This window comes from Eretmochelys imbricata, chromosome 3 (assembly GCF_965152235.1).
Source record: "Eretmochelys imbricata isolate rEreImb1 chromosome 3, rEreImb1.hap1, whole genome shotgun sequence".
In the NCBI taxonomy this organism is placed as follows: domain Eukaryota; kingdom Metazoa; phylum Chordata; order Testudines; family Cheloniidae; genus Eretmochelys; species Eretmochelys imbricata.
In genome coordinates, this window is record NC_135574.1 from 168024429 (window position 1) to 168048877 (window position 24449).

At 44.9% G+C, this 24449-nt stretch overlaps 1 protein-coding gene across 1 annotated transcript in view; it reads right to left on the minus strand.

Moving 5' to 3' along the window:
- Positions 1-24449, minus strand: part of HHAT (hedgehog acyltransferase) — a 216953-nt gene that overhangs the window by 110418 nt on the left and 82086 nt on the right. The window contains exon 8 of the mRNA XM_077812196.1: positions 18855-18890. Coding sequence (XP_077668322.1) covers positions 18855-18890 — 36 coding nt within the window. The remainder of the gene's footprint in view (positions 1-18854; positions 18891-24449) is intronic.

Here is a 24449-nt window from a genome sequence, read left to right on the forward strand (position 1 = left end):
TTGCCTAAAACCACAGAGTTGGTCAGCTGAAAAGCTGGGACTAGACCTCATGTCTGATTCCCAGTGCAGTGCCCTGGACAACAGTATCTGTTTCACAACATCTGTTGCTCTTGAATTTCAATCAGTGATTTCTCGGTGCTTGACAAGTCTGAGAATCAATTCAGAGGGATTGTTTGAGATACAGCAGTTTAGTCAGTTTGCACATTAAAAGCTACCCTCTTATGCAGGCAGTACTAGTAAATGAGCGGAAGCAAAAGGAAGTCTTGCTTTTATAGCACACTATTGTGACAGAAATAGTGCTTCTTACAAGGTTCAAAACGAAAAAGCTGAGATCAATTCTGCAATTACAGAGGGGATAGCCCTTATTAATATTTACAGACTATTCCATGCTGTAATAGCTAGACAAGAGCTACTGATCTCATTCCTGTGTCTTGTTTATTTCTAGATTTGCACACACATGCAAAACCCCTCAAACCGGCAGATTGTACAGGTTGAGCAACCAGTCTGTCACCCTGACTTCCTGTCACTGTAACCCTTTCTTTCACCAAGTAGTTGCACCTTGCCCTAATTTAGATGCTGAAACAGCAAAGACTTATGCACATGCTTAACTTTACAAATTCATTGAGACTACTCACAGCGCCAAAATTCAAGTGTGTGTATTAGTGCTTGAAGTATCAGGTCCTTAGATTGTAAGCTCTTTGGGGTAGGGATCATCTCTTGCTATGTATCTGTACACCACACAGCCCCCTAGGGCCCTGATCTGATAGGGATTGCTAGGCAGTACTGGTATACAAAAAATAAGTGGCAACAACTATATCTATCTTTGGTATCTCTAATGCCCTCTTTACCATATCAGGTAGGTGCCCATAGTACTTACAAATACATACATGAGTAAAGGTTTGCAGAGTCAGGCCCATATAATGAACATCAGTCCCTCAAGTAACAGAATGTCTTCTTTTTTTGGAGGGCAGGAAAAGTGGCTGGCTTCCCACTGGGGCACTCCTTTAAAGAAAGTCATCTTATTTGACATTAGTTCAATCCATGGTGGAAGGAAACAGGTTGCTTAGAACATCTATTCTCAGAATCCTCCCCCATCCATGATCACACCCTTTTTTACATGCTGCCCCCTGCCTGAGTTGATATTTTGCAGAGAATAAAGACAGATATGTGACGGTGGTGGAGAACATGTATCAGGTCATATTTCCCTGGCTGCAGATTTCTCTCAGTGTGGAACAATCCCAAGAGGGGATATAGTCAGTGGTGAGCTGGAGCCAGTTTGCACTGGTTCGCTAGAACTGGTTGTTAAATTTAGAAGCCCTTTTAGAACCAGTTGTTCCACGAAGGACAACCCAGTTCTAAAAGGGCTTCTAAATTTAACTGGCCAAAAGTGGCGCCTTAGGCGCCGACTCCATGGGTGCTCCAGCCCTGGAGCACCCAAGAGGAAAATTTGGTGGGTGCAGAGCACCCACTGGCAGCTCCCCGCCCTACCCCCGGCCCGAGCTCACCTCCACCTCCTCCCCTGAACGCACCGCCCCACTCTGCTTCTCCGCCCCCCAGGCTTCCCGCGAAGCAGCTGTTCACGCGGGAAGCTGGGGCAGGCTGAGAAGCAGGCTGCAGCTTCCCACTCAGGCCCAGGAAGGCGGAGGTGAGCTGGGGTTGGGGATGCGAGGAGGGCCGCCCGCGCAGCAGCAGGTAACCTGCAGGGAAGAAGGGGTGCGCAGGGGAACCGCTCTCTGCCCCAGCTCACCTCCATCACCCTCAGCCTGAGCGGGAAGCCGCCACCTGCTTCTCAGCCCTCCCAGGCTTCCCGCCGAACAGCTGATTTGTGGGAAGCTGGGGGAGGGGGGCGGAGAAGCAGAGGGGGCGGTGCGTTCAGGGGCAGAGGCGGAGTGGAGGCGAGGTGATCTGGGGCTGGGCGCAGAGCTACTGGTGGGTGCTCTGCACCCACCAAATTTTCCCCATGGGTGCTCCAGCCCCGGAGCACCCAGGGAGTCGGCGCCTAAGGTGCCACTTTTGATGTGATCAGTGGGGGAGCAGCCGCTTCCCCTGCTCCCCCCCTAGCTATGCTCCCCGCCCCTAGGAGCCAGAGAGACCTGCCGGATGCTTCCTGGGAGCTGCCCCAGGTAAGCACCTCCGGGACTCCCCACCTCACCCTCCGGCAGGTGCCTCTGGCTCTTAGGGGTGGACACCCACTACGGTGGCCCATGAGACCCTCCTGCCCAGTTCTGGGGACAGTCAGGGAACAGGGGAGGGGGGTGGATGGGGCAGGGGTACGGGGGGGGGGCACGTCAAGGAACACGGGGGGAAGTTCTGGGGGGCGGGGGTGGGCAACGACCCCCTCAAGGGGTGAGGAGGGAACCAGTTGTTAAGATTTGGCAGCTCATCACTGGATATAGTCATCATTGTGGGCTCCTAGGTCACTCCCTAGAACAGCCAGTATACAGGGAGAGGTGGTGACAACTGGTGGGGTATGATGAATTGGGGCTTTCTCTCTACAACTAAAGAATTCTGACTGCTATCGTGGAGCTGTTCTATGAAACTCTCCTTTGTCATTAGTGCCTTTAGGTATGTGGATCCACCATTGCTGACATGTCCTGTAGTGTACACACCAGGCCACCAGTTCTCAAACTGGGGGGTCACAAGGTTATTACGTGGCGGCTGACAGTACATGCCTGCTAGCTAGTAAGTCTGCTGTGAAAAGCGTGTTTTTAATTTATAAGTGGGGGGTTGCCCTCAGAGGCTTGCTGTGTGAAAGGCGTCACCACTACAAAAAGGTTGGGAACCCCTGCACTAGGACAAGATACAAAGGGCCAATGCTTAGGACTCAGTGACCCCATTCAGGTGCCAACATGTGAACCCTTGGTGAGATGCATCCTTAGAAAACCAGTTTTAGCTTAACAACCCTGAAGGGAGGGCGGGAGGGAAGGGGAGGAGAGAGTGAGAGAGAAGAGGGGGACGGGCAACAGCTGTGGAAAACTACACAGAAGATAGAACAAAGGAAGTCAGGTGGGTTTAAATAGTGAGTCACATGTAAGCAGAGTCAGGGTGGGCTCCACCCTGACATCTGGTGGTGAGGTGTGGCAAGTTGTGGAAAAGAACTTCAGGGGCTGATCTCATTTGCATAGGCACACCCACCCCGCCTAGAATGAGGCCATAACTGCCAAATGGTCACTTTGGCTGTTGTGGGATCCCCAGTGTCTCTGTTATTGGGGCGGGAAGAATAAATTGTTATTACCCTGATTATGGGAACTGTGCTTGGAACTGTACTTGGCCTTTTGTTATGATGGAGGGACTCACCATCAACTGAGTAGCACTCGCTAGGCAAGAGACATGGGTTCCAAAACTCTGTGAATGGAGAGAGACTTGAGACAGCTATTAGTGCCTGGTGGTGTAGGCCCCTTTGTGAGGGCCTGAAGCACCAATTGCACCTCTGTCTCTCTCCACTGTGGAATGTCAGAGCTAATTTTGGGTCTATTAAGAGTCTTGTTACAGGTACTGTGCTGAATTCACTTTAGCCTTATGGTGCACCAGCACTAAGGCTCCCACTACTATGAGCTGAAATCACTGAGCACTGTGTCAAGTAGTGGGGAGCCGGAAGATCTAGTGTGCAGCGGTGCTATTCGTGAGACGGCGGGGTGAGCAGAGCGGAGCCGGTCGTGAGACAGTGGTGTGTTCATGAGACGGCGAGCTGAGCAGAGCTGTTCGTGAGACGGTGAGCTGTGCAGAGCGGAGTCGGTCGTGAGACAGCGTAGCAGAGCAGAGCCCTGTGGGGCAGTCAGCTTCAGGACACGTAAGGTGCCCCTTACCTCTTTCCCCCACACACAGGCACATTTTAGCCAGACTGGGGAGTAACGCTCTGCAGATGAACTTTTGAACTCTGGGGCTGGACTTTTTGGACTTTGGGTGATTTGTGGATTGCTGGACTCAAGGGACGTTTGGGTTCTGGGACTCAAGAACCCGAGGGAAAGGATGTGGCCCAATTTTTCTGGGGTGGGTCGTTGCTCATGGTTTGGTTAATGAACACTAGTCGTGGTGTTTCCCCAATTTAATGCTGATGTTGTTTACCTCATGTTATTAAAGATTCTCTACTACACCAAGACTCTGTGCTTGCAAGAGGGGAAGTATTGCCTCTTTGAGGCGCCCAGGGGGTGTGTAAGATTTTCCCAGGTCATTGGGTGGGGGCTCGAGCCAGTTTTGCATTTGCTTTGATGAGAGGGAACCCCTGTGTACTGAACCCGGCCCTTGCTGCTATCAACTTGGCCTGGCAGAAGGGTTACACACACAAGAATGGTGGGGGCAGGAAGGAGGCAGACAGGAAGAGGAAGCATGGGGCAGGAAAGAGGAAGGTCACAGAAGTTGGAAAGGGGCTCCATGAGGGAGAGAGACCAGCTAGCATGCAACAGCCTGCCTGAGTAGCAGGCACCCTGCCTGCCTGCTTTCCTCGGCCCAGACAGTTCCCCAAGGGCTCACAAGGATGAGAGAGAGATTGTTGTTTCAAATGTTTACTGTTTTGATGTCTAGTGTACTCTGCTGTGTTTTACATGATTAATTATAAAAGAGCATAAAGGCATTAGAGTGTGTGTGTGTGTGTGTGTGTGTGTGTTGACTGCTTCACAACTACTGTGAAAACTTATCTTTGAAAACTCGTGGCGAACGGGGGAAGTCCCGGATGACTGGAAAAAGGCTAATGTAGTGCCAATCTTTAAAAAAGGGAAGAAGGAGGATCCTGGGAACTACAGGCCAGTCAGCCTCACCTCAGTCCCTGGAAAAATCATGGAGCAGGTCCTCAAAGAATCAATCCTGAAGCACTTGCATGAGAAGAAAGTGATCAGGAACAGCCAGCATGGATTCACCAAGGGAAGGTCATGCCTGACTAATCTAATCGCCTTTTATGATGAGATTACTGGTTCTGTGGATGAAGGGAAAGCAGTGGATGTATTGTTTCTTGACTTTAGCAAAGCTTTTGACACAGTCTCCCACAGTATTCTTGTCAGCAAGTTAAGGAAGTATGGGCTGGATGAATGCACTATAAGATGGGTAGAAAGCTGGCTAGATTGTCAGGCTCAACGGGTAGTGATCAATGGCTCCATGTCTAGTTGGCAGCCGGTGTCAAGTGGAGTGCCCCAGGGGTCGGTCCTGGGGCCGGTTTTGTTCAATATCTTCATAAATGATCTGGAGGATGGTGTAGATTGCACTATCAGCAAATTTGCGGATGATACTAAACTGGGAGGAGTGGTAGATATGCTGGAGGGGAGGGATAGGATACAGAAGGACCTAGACAAATTGGAGGATTGGGCCAAAAGAAATCTGATGAGGTTCAATAAGGATAAGTGCAGGGTCCTGCACTTAGGACGGAAGAATCCAATGCACCGCTACAGACTAGGGGCCGAATGGCTAGGCAGCAGTTCTGCGGAAAAGGACCTAGGGGTGACAGTGGACGAGAAGCTGGATATGAGTCAGCAGTGTGCCCTTGTTGCCAAGAAGGCCAATGGCATTTTGGGATGTATAAGTAGGGGCATAGCAAGCAGATCGAGGGACGTGATCGTTCCCCTCTATTCGACATTGGTGAGGCCTCATCTGGAGTACTGTGTCCAGTTTTGGGCCTCACACTACAAGAAGGATGTGGATAAATTGGAGAGAGTCCAGCGAAGGGCAACAAAAATGATTAGGGGTCTAGAACACATGACTTATGAGGAGAGGCTGAGGGAGCTGGGATTGTTTAGCCTGCGGAAGAGAAGAATGAGGGGGGATTTGATAGCTGCTTTCAACTACCTGAAAGGGGGTTCCAAAGAGGATGGCTCTAGACTGTTCTCAATGGTAGCAGATGACAGAACGAGGAGTAATGTTCTCAAGTTGCAGTGGGGGAGGTTTAGATTGGATATTAGGAAAAACTTTTTCACTATGAGGGTGGTGAAACACTGGAATGCGTTACCTAGGGAGGTGGTAGAATCTCCTTCCTTAGAGGTTTTTAAGGTCAGGCTTGACAAAGCCCTGGCTGGGATGATTTAACTGGGAACTGGTCCTGCTTCGAGCAGGGGGTTGGACTAGATGACCTTCTGGGGTCCCTTCCAACCCTGATATTCTATGATTCTATGATTCTACTGCATCCCCCTGAGAGAGTTATATTGTAAACCCAGAGATTCACACCTTTGGGGTGGAATTCTGAGAGAGGGGTGTGTTTCAGTAACTAGGGTATCTTAGGGGGTCACCGCTGGTCCTAGGACCTAGGGCAGGTGGGCTGAGGAGCCCCATTTCCAAGAAGGTATAACACACAGAGTCAGTGCCCAGGAAACCTATCAGAGAGGCCAAGGGAGTAAACAGCGCTACAGTCTGTTGAGGAGCTAGAAACTTGAAATACCCCAGGGATGTAGGGCAACAGAGGCTTGCATTCCCCTCACAGAGTCCTAGTGGGTGTCCAGAAAGGGGCACTCGCTAGAATCTGCAACTGCAGATTATCAGGGAGAGGGTGTAGCTGGAGCATGCTGAGCTCCAGCTGACCCTCAGATGGTTCTTTGGAGTCCAGTTTGCCATTGTAAAACCAGAGCAAACCCCATGCTTCTCTCATCTATGCCAGAACAGGGACTCATGAAAATTTGGCTCCAGGATGGAGAAGCTGCAGCTGACTCCTTTACACTTCCCCTTCTCAACTGTGCCCACAGAAGCTGAGCATCTAGCCATATCTGTACAATAAGCTGCATACACTTATTCTCCAAAATGTTAATACAAGGGCCCCCTCTGCTGGTAATAATGTTGCATAATAAGTAAAGCAAATGCTCCTTAATAAAACTTGAGACAACATGGCTACCTCCTGAACATCACAATCTCAGACTCAGCTTAAAACTCACATAAAAAAACCAACAAACAAAAAAAAAGCATGCATGCCCCTCTGGAAAGGATACTTCACAAAAATGTTACTGATCAATGATTTATTAAAGCAATTGCTAGACTGTCAGAGAAAAGGCCTTAGTTGTTTAAAAATGTGTTATTTTTAGATGTGTTGAGAGAAATAGTACTAAAGGTAAATTATAACACATTTATCCTTAAAAATAAAGACGAAATATAAGCGTGGAAGCAATAGCTGTTGAGAGTATAAAGGTTCAACCTAAACCATGTGCGGGGTAAGACCTTGCCTATGGCAGATGCACTGTCTGGGCTTATTTACCAGAAGCTGAGAGTAGCAGACAACAGTATTTTCTTTCCACAGGCATTTTCTTTCCAATTATGTCTAAATCTCAACCTTGCCAGTAAACCATCATACAAATCTGACAAGCTGCTTTTTATATCTCACTTAAAATGTACAACTCTGCTCTCACATAAAATAATTGTGAAACCAATTGGCTGGTCTGATTTACTTTATGCCAACTGTGTCCTACTAATTGGAAGTAGTCACACAGCCTGCCAAAAGCCCAAATGTGGGCCACAATTTGTGAAAAACATCCAAACAGACACACAAAAGGATTAATCAAACCAGAAACTTAAAATCAAGCAGAATTCATTCATTCATTCAGGCCCTGATTCAGTAAAGCACTTAAGCACTTGCTTAGCTTTAACTGTAAGCATATGTTCAAGTGCTTTGCAGAATCTGGGGCCTGGAGTAACCTCTTATAACCACAGCTCTGAGATTCTGGAATGCAGTAACTTTGATTCTAAGAGATGTGATGTCCTATAAAATGAAGGACATTTGTAAACTCCAGGCCAAATCCTGCAGTCTATATTTAAACAAAACTTCCTCTGAAGTCAGTGGATCAGCATTAACCCATGATATCACCAGAGTTATTACACCACGGATGAGTTCAGCACCTTCACAGCCTCATCTCAATAAAGAGGGGTCAGCATATTCCTTCCCATACTACAGGAGAACTATCCCATTCCATCTAGCTCCTTCAAATTATCTAGTAAAACTGTTATTACAAAATGACCTGTACTAAATAAAAATCCATCTCCAGTTCAGCAAGCTGTATACTTGCTGCTTACAAGCAGTAGCTCGAAATAGTCTGCAATATAAACTAACTGTTTTAATTCACAGTTGAGGAGGCGCAAAAGCATGATGACAGCTGTACCTTGTTAATCCCAACTTCCCTGTTCCAACTGTTCTTCAATTAAATGTCAAATTTACATGAAATTTATATAAATATGTGCTTTTGTTTACACAGAGCCTAGCTTTATTTTTGTAACACACTCAATTACTAATTCATTCTAACACAAACAAATTATAGTCCACTACTCTAGAAATGGGATTTAGATTTAACTCTCTGATGACTGTAAAGGGAGTTTAGTAGCAGCTGAGGGATTTATCGTCGTTCTTCATTATTGTACCGCCAAGCTTTTTTTTAACAGCAATTTTGATTTTTCTATATGTTGCTCCACTTTACAATACACTTAAAATCATTATTAGCCAGTTCAATAATTCAGTTTTAATTTCACATAACCTACATTAGCAGAGAGTCAAGAAAAGCTAATTAATGTACTCTATCCAGCAAACGGCTGTTCAATGAGCCTACGGATGCTCCTGCTGAAATCCATGAGTGTTTAGCTGTAGACCTCAATGGAAGCCAGACACTTCTAGAGGTGTTCAAAGCTGACCCAACTCTTCTCTCTTTGAAGTCAATAGGAGTTTTGCCATTGACTTGAACAGGAGCAGAGTTAGGCCAACGCTGAGCACTTTTGAAATTCTCATTACATATGTCTACCATATAGATATGGTATCTTTAGAGTGAGGTGGACAATGGACTTCCTAGAGTCATCCTCTGTTCTTCTCCCCTCCCTGATTACAGGGGGCTCTGCTTGGGGATAACTTTTTAAATCATCATTATCCTTGGTATGGCGGGAATGCTTTTTCCGAGAGGTGGGTTTTACAACACAACCAATAAGTGGTCATATGCTGGATTACTCTGGCCACCTCTGGCAGCTTGTTCCACAGCTGAACCTCTTTGACTGAGAATACTTCACCTCCAGCTCTTCTAACTGGCTTCCTTTGTGGCTTTGTACTGTTCCAGAGGAGCACAGATATCCAGGAGGGTCAAAATTAGAGAAATGGTCCCTAGTGTAGCTATATGTAACTAGGGAAATACAACCTAGATGGAGCTACTAAAAGTTGAATGCATACCTGATTGGAACACCATTTCCGGAGAGTGTTTATCAGTGATTCACAATCAAACTGGAAGGGCATATCGAGTGGGGTCCCACAGGGATCAGTTTTGGGTCCAGTTCTGTTCATCAATTATTGAGATAATGGCACAGAGAGTACACCTACAAAGTTTGCAGACAATACCAAGCTGGGAGGGGTTACAAGTGCTTTGGAGGATAGGATTACAATTCAAAATGATCTGGACAAACTGGAGAAATAGGCTGAAGTAAATAGGATGAAATTCAATAAGGACAAATGCGAAGTACGCCACTTTGGAAGGAAAAATCAGTTGCATACACACAAAATGGGAAACATCTACCTAAAAAAGGAGTGCTGCAGAAAAGGATCTAGGGGTCATAGTGAAAAACAAGCTATCTATGAGTCAACAGTGTAACACTGTTGTAAAAAAAGCAAACATCATTGTGGGATTTATTAGCAGGAGTGTTGTAAGCAAGACATGAGAAGTAATTCTTCCTCTCTACTCCATGCTGATTAGGCCTCAACTGGAGTATTGTGTCCAGTTCTGGGTGCCACATTTCAGGAAAGATGTGAACAAACTGGAAAAAATCCAGAGAAGAGAAACAAAAATGATTAAAAGTCTAGAAAACATGACCAATGAAGAAAGATGAAAAAAATTGGGTTTGTTTAGTCTAGAGAACAGAAGACAGAGAGGGGACATGATAACAGTTTTCAAGTTCATAAAAAGTTGTTACAAGGAGGAGGAAGAAAAATTGTTCTCCTTAACCTCTGAGGATCGGACAAGAAGCAATGGGCTTAAATTGCAGCAAAGGCGGTTTAGGTTGGACATTAGGAAAAAATTCCTGTCAGGTTGTTAAGCACTGGAATAAATTGCCTAGGGAGTGGAATCTTCTTCATAGGAGATTTTTAAGAGCAGGTTAGACAAACACTTGTCAGGGATGATCTAAATAATACTTAGACCTGCCATGAGTTCAGGGGACTGGACTGGATGACGTCTCGAGGCCCCTTCCAGTCCTATGATTCTAGACTGTGCTGAAACACTGCTGGCTTTGAATAAATCGGTATCATGGTTTAGAACTGAGATCAGAAGCAGAGATGGTGCCAGAGCAGAGGATAAAAAACAGTTTTTGCTATTGCTTTAGTTTTAGACAGAAACATGCTTCACCAACTAGGAGCCCCTGCAATGCATATGTATCCAGTTCCAGGTACCATGAGTTATAATGATCCAGTATGAATGTGACAAATGTAGCAATCGCCATGGTTTAATTCCTCTCCAGGTGGGAGGTTAGGAAGTTTCCTAGCAAGCTACACAGGTAATAAAGCATATTGTGCTACTGATGCACATGATGGTTTAGGCTTAGTGATAAATCAAACAGGACCATGAAGCTTTGCATCACTTTGGTGGATAGGGTTGAATGCCAGCTGTTCTTTATTACAAGAGTTGATCTTTTCTAGGCATTGTGACATCCTTCTCATGGCACTGAATGCAACTGTGGAAAATGAGATATACAGATGGGCATTCATGGGCATAATGTTGGCAGTGGTGCACAGCTTCTTACTTTTCCAAATAGCCTCATGTAGACATTAAGAGAAGGGAAGAAAGGACAGATCCGTGCGGATTTCCAAAATTGGGTGCTCTTGCAGAAGAGGATTTACTTCTCTTGGTCCTTGTAGCGAGGCGGTGCGGCTCCCCGCTGCCCCGGAGAGGGTCGAGCCCCTCCAGACACCAGAGTGGGCAGAGCCAGGAAGCTCTGAGCCCACCCCTCAGAGGGACAGGCGGCAACCCGGAAGTAGAAAGATTTGACCCAGAAGTATAAAGGACTAGCTGCTGGGGAGGCCAGATACAGCCAGCCTAGCCTGCGACTGGGGAAACCCTGAGGCCCCAGGTCCCCACCAAGACTGGCCTGACCTGCCCTGCGCCTGCCATCCAGGGAAGTTACCGGACCTGCCGCTTGTCCACTGCCCCGAAGAACCCATGGTGCTGGACCCCCCAGAGAAGACCGCCGTGACCCAGGTACCAGAAGGAGGGGAGTTAGGAAGTAGCCCAGGGACAGCCGACCTCAGTCTGGCTGTAACTCTGCCAGAACCCATGTCAGTGTGTTGCGGTCAGGATCCCCACTGACCCAGCAGTGGGTCGTTGGCCGTTGCTAGGGCCCCGGGCTGGGATGCAGTGGAGTGGGTGGGCTTACGTCCCCCCTGCCACCCAACTCGTGGGTGGCAGTCTCCCCCTCTTCCAGGTCCTTGGAGGCCTGGGCTAATTCACACATGCTGTGTTGCTCGGCCCCTGCCTGAGGGCCTGAGCTACTGACTGACTGTTGCTCCGCCCTGACCCAGGGCCCGGGCCTACGGTGCTCATTCCAGTTACCGCAAGGGCTGCCGAGGGAGACTCCAGTGGCCGGACAAATTCCCCAAAGTCAACTGTGTGTAGCGAGCCGGTGTGGCTCCCCGCCGCCCCGGAGAGGGTCGAGCCCCGGCCTAGCCCCTTTACAGTCCTGTTTGAAGAGGAATGATTGGAGCCTCTATAGTGTTGTGCTGTCTATTCCAGCTATAATCATGTAAGAGTGTCAGTAACACCCTGTGGTCAACTGTGTCAAAAGCAGCAGAAAGACAGTAGTATTAGCATTGATATGTGGTCTCAGTCCATTGTCATGAAGAAGCCAGCTTTTAGTGGCACTTAGGCTGCCTCTCTGCTATGCCCCAGCATGAAGCCTGATTCAGAAGCATCCAGATGTTGACTGATGTCACATTCTGTTGGAGCACGGGGTCACTACATTCTCAAATATTTTGCCTAGGAATGAGCCTTTAGGCATGGCAATAGCAGGAGAGATTGTTTGCATCAGATGTTAGCCTTGAGGATTGGCTAGGCTACACTAGTTTTCGGGGAAGTTGGTAGGCTTGATTCTCTGACGGAGGCATGGAAAGCATTGTTGTTCTTCGCTGGCTTTCACCAGCCATGAGGGAACAGATTCCCTGGTGGTAGTACAAATATTTCACAAAGGCTCTTGAGCTTCAGTGAGTGGCTGTATTTCCCGGAAAAGTTGCAAGTGGATAGAGAATGTTAAAAGCTTTAATGAGGAAATCTGATGTCTTTTGGAGGGCATTGTGTGCAAGTGTAAGTGACAGAAACTTTTCTTTTTCTATTTTTCACAATGCTGATCCCCTGCTCGCCTTTTTGAGCAAACAATGGTGATTAATTAGGGACTCCCTCATTTTTAAATTCAGTGAACAAGCCATTTATCAACCCAGCAGATGGTTCATTATCAAAATGCTGTTAGTCTTTTGGTAGCACTGATATATGCAGGACCCAGTGGGAGTCCACAAAGAATGAAAATAGGAGATGAATAGACTGAAGAACAGACTTTCCCTTTTAATCCTCTGGCTCTTCATAACAGTCATATTTAGAAGTCTAAATGCCTCTTTTGTGTGGCGTCAATTCTGCCCTCAGATACAGGTGTCCTGGATCTCACCAAAGCCAATGGGAGTTGCACACACTTATTAAAAATTTGATCCTATGAGCCATATTATGGCTGGTTCCATATAAGTGTGGTAAAGAAAAGGATTAGGCTAGAACTCTTTCCCTCCTAGGACCTGAGAGGCATGGGGCTAGCAGCTAATGTGTTTGGCAGAGCTAGTGACTCCAGAAGGTGTATTTCTAGATGGGACTAGGGATTGTGGTCCTTCTGCTCTGTGCTTCAAAGGTAAAGAAAGAGCTCTTTCCTAGCAGCACTGAAGGCATTATGCCTTTTCAGAGGCCTGGTGTCTCCAGGTACTGCTGCTCAGGCAAGGCACCTCTTCTACCTTCCCTGGCACAGCTCTGTCTCAAAGGAGGCTTAATTTAGCATTATATGAGAAAACATTCTCACATGTTCACAATCTCATTTAATCAAATGCCCTGTTTTCAAACAGGGCTTACTTGCTTTATTTGTCTCCCCAACACCTTGACAATCACTGACATTATAAAACCGTTTAGTTAGGAGGGGGATCAGCTGAAGGGAAAGGAAAGTGAAGGGGATGAGGGGGAGAGGGCAGGGAAGAGAAGAGGGTACCAAGGACAGGTGTGGAGTGAAGCTGAGGTGATGACACTGTGAGAGAGAAGGCTGGAGCAAACAGTCAGCACAGGGCAGACAAAGTCCAGTCAAAACTGTAGAGAGTTCTCTAAATATCCAAAGGTCCCTGCTTTGGCTACTTCTGTGTCTACTGGCTAGAGTCTCCGGCTGGCTCCTTCTCTGAAGTTTTTTTCAGAGGGAAGCAGAGCTCTGAGTGGAGGGTCTCCCCTAAACAGTTTTGGAGGGGATGCCTGATGTGTGAAATGGTGGTCCCAGCTTAGCCCCATTTTGCCCTCTCCCCAACAGTGCTGCAGTCCCTGCTTTGGCTGTTCCTACAGACTGGAGTCTCTGGCAGTTGAGTTTCTCTCTAATGTAGAATGCACTCTACCGCAACCTCTCCCCCCACCCGTTCATTTAAAAGGAGGGGCTTTTATACCCCGTTTATCTTAGAACAATATCAAAAGTGCCCCTCAAGCACCCCTGCACCCACAAAAGAGAATTCCTTTTTTCAGACAACTTTAACTAAACATATTAAAGAATATTTGTGTGCCTGAAATTTCTGTGCCTTGCCTTTAAAAGGCAGGTGGCTTACTCAATCAACCCTACTGTGTGTGCACCAATGTTTGCAGGGTTTATTTTTCCTCTTTAATTAGCATTTTAATAAGTGATTAGGCACAGCTTGTCCTTTTAGCTAGGATTGATTTTACCTCTGCTGGACCTACACTTCTTGTTTTTCCTACATTCCAGCTGCACCGCAGTAGGCAGTTCTCACATTTAAAAAAATATTCAGAAGATGCTACTTTTTCTAATGCTTTCTGTGGCTATTTTTTATCATTTGTATTCCAGTAGTGCCTAGAAACCCCAACTGAGATTGGGGGACCCATCCTGCTAGGTGCTGTACAAACATATAATACGAGACAGTCTCTGCCCCAAAGAGCTTATGGTTCAGATGTCAGCTCGTGTGTCTTACATGCTGAAAGCAAAGAGAGGAATTGACTTGCCCTAGATCAAACACAAAGCTGGGAATAGTACTCAGGTCCCAGGTTTCCCAATGACCGGTCCGTGGACTGGCACCGATCCCTGAGAACTCCCTGACACAGTTTAGGAAGGCAGCAGGCTTCAAAAAAAGTTGAGAGACACTGCACCAGACCACACTGCCTTCCAACGGTCTAAGGCTCCAAGAATCAATGGTGTCTATCCTGTCATTAAGGACAGAACAACAAATTACTGAAGGAGGCCCTCTGTGCAGCATTAAAGAATGGGGCCTCAAACAAGAAAGAAAACTTTCAGCTCATACAAATTCAGTGGAAGCTTGCTGTGCCGTGATTCTACAAACAAATAGCAAACCCAATGACAGGTTTCAGAGGAGCAGCCGTGTTAGTCTGTATTCACAAAAAGAAAAGGAGTACCTGTGGCACCTTAGAGACTACCAAATTTATTTGAGCATAAGCTTTCGTGAGCTACAGCTCACTTCATCGGATGCATTCCACTGAATGAATTCCGATGAAGTGAGCTGTAACTCACGAAAGCTTATGCTCAAATAAATTTGTTAGTCTCTAAGGTGCCATAAGTACTCCTTTTCTTTTGGCAAACCCAATGTTACGTCTCAATGGGATGTAAAATACTGTTGTATATTTTTATAAGAGTAACATCTGATTACATTCCTCAGTATGAAGTAATTGAAAGTGACTCTCCTGTGACAGAAGCATTACTATTGACTTGTTTTTGATACATCTACAGTAGATGTGATAACAGTCTCCCTTATAGAAAAGGAGTACTTGTGGCACCTTAGAGACTAACCAATTTATTTGAGCATAAGTTTTCGTGAGCTAGAGCTTACTTCATCGGATGCATAAAAGTGGAAAATGCAGTGAGGATGTTTTTATACACACAGACCATGAAAAAATGGGTGTTTATCACTTCAAAAGGTTTTCTCCCCCCACCCCACTCTCCTGCTGGCAATAGCTTATCCAAAGTGATCACTCTCGGCAGCTCTCCAACACCACTTTCTACAAGCCATTACCCTCTGATCCCACTGAGGGTTACCAAAAGAAACTACAGCATTTGCTCAAGAAACTCCCTGAAAAAGCACAAGATCAAATCCGCACAGACACACCCCTGGAACCCCGACCTGGGATATTCTATCTACTACCCAAGATCCATAAACTTGGAAATCCTGGGCACCCCATCATCTAGGGCATTGGCATCCTGACAGCAGGATTGTCTGGCTATGTAGACTCCCTCCTCAGGCCCTACGCTACCAGCACTCCCAACTATCTTCGAGACACCACTGACTTCCTAAGGAAACTACAATCCATCGGTGATCTTCCTGAAAACACCATCCTGGCCACTATGGATGTAGAAGCCCTCTAAACCAACATTCCACACAAAGATGGACTACAAGCCGTCAGGAACACTATCCCCGATAATGTCACGGCAAACCTGGTGGCTGAACTTTGTGACTTTGTCCTCACCCATAACTATTTCACATTTGGAGACAATGTATACCTTCAAATCAGCGGTACTGCTATGGGTACCTGCATGGCCCCACAGTATGCCAACATTTTTATGGCTGACTTAGAACAGCGCTTCCTCAGCTCTCGTCCCCTAATACTCCTACTCTACTTGTGCTATATTGATGACATCTTCATCATCTGGACCCATGGAAAAGAAACCCTTGAGGAATTCCACCATGATTTCAACAATTTCCATCCCACCATCAACCTCAGCCTGGACCAGTCCACACAAATGATCCACTTCCTGGACACTACGGTGCTAATAAACGATGGTCACATAAACACCACCCTATACCGGAAACCTACTGACCACTATTCCTACCTACATGCCTCCAGCTTTCACCCAGACCACACCACACGATCCATTGTCTACAGCCAAGCTCTACAATACAACCACATTTGCTCCAACCCCTCAGACAGAGACAAACACCTACAAGATCTCTATCAAGCATTCTTACAACTACAATACCCACCTGCTGAAGCGAAGAAACAGATTGACAAAGCCAAAAGAGTACCCAGAAGTCACCTACTACAGGACAGGCCCAACAAAGAAAATAACAGAACGCCACTAGCCGTCACCTTCAGCCCCCAGCTAAACCTCTCCAACACATTATCAAGGATCTACAACCTATCCTGAAGGACAACCCATCACTCTCACAAATCTTGGGAGACAGGCCAGTCCTTGCCTACAGACAGCCCCCCAACCTGAAGCAAATACTCAACAGCAACCACCATACCACACACAGAACCACTAACCCAGGAACCTATCCTTGCAACAAAGCCCGTTGCCAACTGTGCCCACATATCTATTCAGGGGACACCATCACAGCGCCTAATAACATCAGCCACACTATCAGAGGCTCGTTCACCTGCATATCTACCAATGTGATATATGCCATCATGTGCAAGCAATGCCCCTCTGCCATGTACATTGGTCAAACTGGACAGTCTCTACGTAAAAGAATAAATGGACACAAATCAGATGTCAAGAATTATAACATTCATAAACCAATCGGAGAACACCTCAATCTCTCTGGTCACGTGATTACAGACATGAAAATTGCAATATTACAACAGAAAAACTTCAAAATCAGAGTCCAGCGAGAGACTGCTGAATTGGAATTCATTTGCAAATTGGATACAATTAACTTAGGCTTGAATAGAGACTGGAAGTGGCTAAGTCATTATGCAAGGTAACCTATTTCCCCTTGTTTTTTCCTACCCCCCCCCCCATTCCTCAAACGTTCTTGTTAAACTCTGGATTTGTGCTGGAAATGACCCACCTTGATTATCATACACATTGTAAGGAGAGTGATCACTTTAGATAAGCTATTAACAGCAAGAGAGTGGGGTGGGGGGAGAAAACCTTTTGAAGTGATAAACACCCATTTTTTCATGGTCTGTGTGTATAAAAACATCCTCACTGCATTTTCCACTTTTATGCATCCGATGAAGTGAGCTGTAGCCCACAAAAGCTTATGCTCAAATAAATTGGTTAGTCCCTAAGGTGCCACAAGTACTCCTTTTCTTTTTGCGAATACAGATTAACACGGCTGCTACTCTGAAAAAAGTCTCACTTATGAGATTATTTGTATTCTCAGGAGATCCCATTGTTCATAGTCTAAGGAGACAATCCTCTTTACACCTGTGACATATTTTTGTGAAAAATAACTATCAAATGATCAGTAGAAATGGCAATGCTGGTAGGAGTGTACGCATAAATACATTTGTAGAATTTATAGTGTCATCACAACGTACAATATTCTTAAAACTTTAACTGTGTACTAAAAATGCAGACTTGTTTAGTGATTTTAGCCATCTGGCTTCAGTGAAGAGAACAACCGTTACATCCAAAAAACTACATTAAGAACAACATTAAGGTTGCAAAGTCAAGCACTCAAGAGTTAGGACATGCCAGAATTAAGGTTGTCTGTGCCGCGTTAATTCAGAGCCCTTGTGAGAATGTCTGATGATAAAAGACTTTAATTACATGTTCACATACTGTTGTTTCCACAGGACCCACATCTCATTCAGTGATGGATGGTGCTTACTGAGCAGCTGTTCAATAATTCTGTTTCTCCTCAACTTTCAACATTTGGCCCCATGTATTATTTACCGCAGACTATTCAAACCCTGCTCTGAACCCCAAATTATTAATTTCTTCATGGGCTTTTCTATGGTGTTCATCATCATAGTATTTGAATGCTTCACAAACATGAATTAATTTATTGTCACATTCATGAATTATGTGAGATAATGCTATGAACCTCACTTTACACAGGGGGAACTGAGGCACAGATATAAAAGGAAGTGTCAACTGATTTTGGGTGCCCCACTTGGGACCCTAGGGTCGGATTTTTCAGAGTGTTTAGCATTATATAGCACTTCATATGTCAAAGGCACAGCTCCAATTCATTTCAGTTGCAGCTCTGAGTGCTTAACATTTCTGTAAATCAGACCTCCATGGTTTCAAGGTGGACACCCAGAAAATGAAGAACACACGACGACAATTAGTGGCCACCTATTACAAGTTCGGTTTAAGGGACTTGTCCAGCATCACACAGGAACTCTCTGGCAGAGGCAGGGACAGAAGTCAACTGTCTTAACTATGAGACCCCCTTTTCTCTTCCTGCAGTTCCCTGCATCATTCACTACACTCCTTCCAACTTCTGCAACAAACAAATCTGGGTCCTATAGACAACAGCCTCCTTCTCTATCTAACCCTGATTCATTGCCTGAACACAGTCTGTCTTATGCATTGACTAAGGCAGAGTTTTCACGGGGACAACAAAAGGCACATCCCTGCCAAAAAGCCAATCCCCTGTGAAGTTTCAAATCCTTACACCAAAGCATAGATACCCTGGGTCTTTTCAATTAAATAATTATAAGAACGTTTTTAACATGGCAAAACGATGCACGTATTGTCGTCTTATCTCATTCTCAAAAATGGCTGAACCATTTTTACTGAGATTTTCAAAAGGCACCCTGAAGCAGACACCCAACATGGAAAATTTCAGGCTGAACACTTACAGTCTGGCAAAGTTATAAGTAACCGAAAACAAGGTCTGATGTAAGGAAAATTGTCATATAGCTTTAAAAATAGGCGGCACTAGCAGCACTGCCTAAAACAAGAAACCCTGCTGCTCACTGGAGTTCTGCTGCCCTTTAATGATATCATTAGCTTACCTGATAAGAAAATGATGCAGTCCAACATCGAAACTTCTGTAAGAAAAACAATACAACATATTTTAAGTGCTCAGATACAACAGCGATGAGTATCCTAGAAACACTCAACCTCAACATAATCAAATAAATGTAATTAACTACAATAAAATTACTTCTACATACTATGAACGGCAATGCCTAAGATAGATCAAAGTAGTAGAACGTACAATTTCATGTGATTTATGCAACAACATACATTAAATGTCAGATAATCATCTAGAGGAAAGACTTGAATTCAGGTATAGTCAAGTTTGAGAATTTCCATGACCTGATGTCTGTTCAATAAGGCAGGGCCACGCAGGATGGTATAAGTTCATGGAGGCTATAAATCTGAGTCCTGGTGTTGACATTAATTTTTCTCTTACCCTTTTCATAACTAGTAGGTCTGTGCGCTTCATGCAGTAAAGAGCTGTAGATAAAGGCAGATCCTTTTACCTGAATTGCTACATAAAGCAACTACTCTTCTCCTCCTTCTCTAAGGCTGCTTTGCGCCATTCCAACAAAGCTGCACTAAAACAGCACAATCAGCCATGGTGATTCCCTCGCATCTTATATAGATGATGTAGAATAATCTATAGCAGCCCCTGTGCTACTCCCCTTACCCGCAGCCTGACTTATAGGGCATGTGCCTGGGAAAAGTACACCTGGAAGGGGATGCCCTGTATCCATCTGACATCCAGCTGGTAAAATAACCCTATGGACTACCGGCAGTCAGTACAAGTTAGATCAGCACCAGAGACAAGAGCAGTGCCTGGAGACCCCAGGACTGAGGGGGTACGTTTTCATAGCCCCAGAAGCAAGCCTCCCAGCCCGGGTAGACAGACTCAGGTTCATGCTATATTGCTAAAAATAACTGTGTAAACTTTGCCACTCAGGGAGGCGGAGGGACCTCAGAGTCCAAGCTCCAGCACAAGCCACAGCTTCAAAGCACTGTCTACCCAGCTATTTTTAGAGCACTACCACGAGCCCTGCTAACCCAAGTGTGTGGACCTGGGCTGAGATGTTTAGACATACAATGGTGGCTTAAAGCCATCTTTGTTCCCCTCTTCTGGATTTGCTCCAAAATACCCCTCAGCCAAATCTGGAGCATCCAGCCCATGAACTGTAGTTGACAAATCAATAAAATTGCAGGAAAACTAGTCATCTGAATTTTGCAAATCTACTTGGTATCTGCGTATACTTTTCTAAGGAAAGTAGGAGACCTGCAATACATTCCCAGACCAGCTGGATGTAAATAATGGCACAGCTATACAAATATTGTTTACAAGCTGGGTTAAACCTTGTTATGAGCGGAGTTAAAATCTATCGACATTGATGCATGAATACATCCTTTCTCATTTTAATATAGTTGTAAGAGACAGTTAAGGGGCCACATCTAAAACAAGGCCTAACAGAACCTGTCCAGAAACCAGCACCGTGTGGGCAATGGGTTCCATAGGTATTGTTCTAACCAGGTGGGTGGGCATGTCTATGGGCGAAAAAGACAAACTGGGAGGGAGGACAAGAGACAGAGAGACTGAAGCAGAGCAAGAAAGCCAAGCAACAGCTGCCTGTAAGCGTGGTGTGACCCTAGCCAAAAGCCCAGAGAGAGGTCTGTTCAGGGACACAGGCTGAAAGGAGCTTGGATCTGTCAGATAAGAAACAGCTCCTTTTGTTCTTGGTTTCTCCTGGACAAACAGGACTTTGTAGATTCTTTGTAAATACACAAAATTTCATCAAAGAAAATACCCAACTGCATCATCAATTTCTACTCCCAGCTGGAACAAACTACAAGGCCCCGAACTTTGACTAGCCACCTAGATCAAAAAGGACAACATTACATATAAAGGCTTATTTCTGGTAAGGAACTTAGTTTGAGATGAAGGGTATGTCTACACAGGGATAAAAACCCCAAAACTGGCCCAGGTTAGCTGACTTGAGCCATTGGGGCTCGGGCTCTGGGGCTGAAAAACGGTTGTGTTTGGACTCGGGTTGGAGCCTGAGGTCTGGGGACCCAGTGAGGATCAAAGGTCCCAGAGCTTGGGTTACAGCCCAAGCCTGCATATCTACACAGCATTTTTTTGTCCTGCAGCCTGAGCCCCACAAGCTCAAGTCAGATGACCTGGGCCAGCCACAGCTATGCCAGAGGGCTTTTAACATACCCTAACTAGAAAGGCTTAAATTATTTGCCATAAAATAATTGAAAGCCTTTTTTAAGCAATTAACTTTTGCTGCGCTACCTAATTCAAAACAACTGCTCACTCTAGCTGAGAACAACATGTAAACTTTTTTTAAATATAACTAATGCTTGACATGACCCACTGAATAGATGATTCAGCCAGGGAAATCAGTGATGCTGTTATCAGTATCATCCTGACAGAGATACATATCAAGCTTTCAAAAAGTATAGAATTTAACAGAAAATGGAATTACTTCCCATTGATTCAATGAAAAAAACCAAACTCCCATTCCCCCATGTAGCAGCTGTTAGCAATACTATTCTTGGAGTTTCTACCAAAGACTTGAGCATGGGCATCTTCAGTTTTATATACCCATACACACCGCCTTCTCCTGAAAGGACTCCCCACCTTTTACTTCGTAAAGTAACAAGAAGAGCATACTGGGACATTTCCAAATTCTTCCTGTTTCGACACACATCAAGATTTGCCTTCCACACTTCTCTAAAATTGTAATAGTCTTATGCAGTTATATTCTTCCATTTTAAATGGTGCACACAATGCATATTTAATTTTTCTGAAAGACTTTGTGGCTAGGAGTAAAAACTAAGTATCTGTATTGGAGTTCAGGGGTGAGAAGAGCACTCTATGGCTCCGGAGAATGGTAATAGGATAACCACATCTCTCAACATGAGGTCACCAATTCAAAAACAACAGTTTCAGTTATTACCAACCCAGGCTATCATCTGATAGCTCTTAGGTGTCCTATGTGAAAAAAAGCTGCAATGTCAGTCTAGTTTCAAGTGGATAGAGATATGCATCATAAAATGGCCACCACTTTTGACCCTGAATAGTCCCCACATTGGAAGTCTCAAGACAGAAGACAAGGACAGGAACAGACATGGAGACTGAACTGTCCTCATGCTCCTAGAAGCATCCCATCCAGAACAAGGTTAAGGCATGGAGGCGGGAAGACTGCTGTTGACCTGTGTTGTACCTATTCTATGGATAAACTGGAGGACTTTTAGCTTCCAATAGTCTCAAGGCAACACTTTTCACAACAACAACATGTATGGTGTTTAAAAGACATAGAACAGACACAACTCAACTTTGTTTTGTATAACCTCTCTCCTGTTGAGAGAGTTTACAGGTTTTATAAAATAGTTGCAAAGTTAAAATGAAAAATGAAAGCACAGGAAGACAGTATTTATTACAAAAATTGGAAAGGGAGAAAAAGAAGTCAGAATCTCAACTGGTGTAAATCAGCATAGACCCACAGGCCTTTGTAACCTTAATTTTGATCTTATTACACTAGCATAATTCCACTGACTGAATTCACACCAGTGTAAAGCAGGAGCAACTCTACCGCAGTAAGTGGAATTATACCACTGTAAGTAAGATCAGAATCCGGGCACTGTCTGAAAATGTGCCTGGTACATTTTTGAGCACATAAGAAAACGGAGAGCAAGGCTCTGCACACCCAAAAGCCTGAAGAGCTGGGATTTGGGGAGGCCAGCTTACGACAAAGATCTATGGTACTATGGTACATTTTGCTGTTCATGTATTTTTAAAATACTACGTATGTTTGCCTGGTTCACATCTGAAACAAACCAACCTGACTTCACAATAAAAGAGCAAGGGAAACACATACAGTTTATGTAATTACTTGTCAATGCGCACAAATTAAATGGGAAAAAGAGGAAAATAAGAGGACTATATAACAGCTCTTCAGTTTGATATTTGGCAAAAGTGAGGTAACTTCTGTAAATCACAAGGAGAGTATACGTAATCATACTGCACTGAATTAATGATATTATATCATCCTTGTTCAACACTACTTGAATCTAGCAATCAGACATGATACCATATGTAACAATAACCCCATGGTGCACAACCTGGATGCACTGCAAGCCACCATATATGACAATGTAATGATTGTTTCCATCCTGAGAGAACCACACCCACATCCTGTTGACAGCTGTTACATAAGTTGCTATAAACTTCATTTAATCCTCTAATAGAGACCTCAGAGGGCTAAGTGGCCGAGTGTGCATCCAGTTTCCAGTATCATGCCTTCCACCAGGAAAGTCAGTCCAGTTCCTAACCCTTGTATGGGGCTTAGCTTCAGCTTAGGGTTTTTAACATCCTTACCCTCTCCTTACTAGAGGGAGAGTGCGGTGGAAATGAAGCTTATGCCCCTCCTGCAACAAGGGCAGTCAGTAGGGAAGCCTGGGCCTTCCCACTTCATTGGGCTCCAATCCAGGGCCCTTTGAGAGCCAGTGTCGGCACTCTGGAGTGCTTCGGAGTTGCCTTCCTGGGTCACTTCCTACCCTCCATCTCCAAGTCCAATATAGGATAGGAAAGGAAAAGAAAAGACAACTAAACCTTCAGCCCCAACCAGGCTCAGCAGGCAGTCTGTCTTCCTCCCCAGCCTTTCCCTTCTAAGCTGAGTTACTTCCTCTTAAGCTTCCTCTCCAGCTAGAGCGCACTCGGCAGGTCTGGAGGGACGAGGCTATGTGGGGGCTCAGTATTGTCCTTTAATCCCTTTGGGCCCAGTGTGGAGTTTGTACACCCCATCACAAACCCCTTCACTGCCGTGTTTTTGTCAGAATTTTTTGAAGTTTCCATTGGGATTCTTGACACTTCCAGAGTATGTCCCAGTTACATGACCCCAGCATTGCCACTGTATTTTGGATCATGTACACAGAACACAACACACCAGAAATGAGCTTTTGAAAGAAAGGTTTTAATTAAACAATAAGAAAAATTCCCACAGTAAGATGAACACTCTAATATTGTCCTCTCTATAATATTCTGTACAATGCTCAGTGTTACTATGCTACTTGTATTCAGTACCATGGTATATTCTTTTGATTTTTAGAAGAGTTATGGGTGTGAATCCCATAAAGGATTACAGACCTCCTTCGAATGCTTCACAATCTTGCCCCACCAGTGGAAGAAATGACAAATGGAGATGTGGTTGTTTCCATTTCATAGTCATCTGGTTCACTGAAGATGATCTGATTTCATCTTAATATATTTAATGCAATATATATGAGGAACAGCAGGTACAAAGCACATTCCATACAGTTTTAATGCTGTTTTAATAAACAAGTTCTATCTACTGCTCTATTGCAATAAATTATTATAGTTATAAACCTTAACAGTCTAGGCTCTCTCTTGGTAGTACAATAAACTAAAACTTAGAACTGACCGGCAGCCTGTTTGTGCAACACTGACAAGAACTTTAAAACAGTTAGCAAAATGTAATCCTTGAAATCTCTAATTATCTGCAAATATGTATTTCTATCTTCAAGACATTTTAAAAATTAAAAAATTAATTTCTGCTTTGAAAGCTAAAGCTGCACAACATTAAGATGCCTATGCCTACAAATGTGCA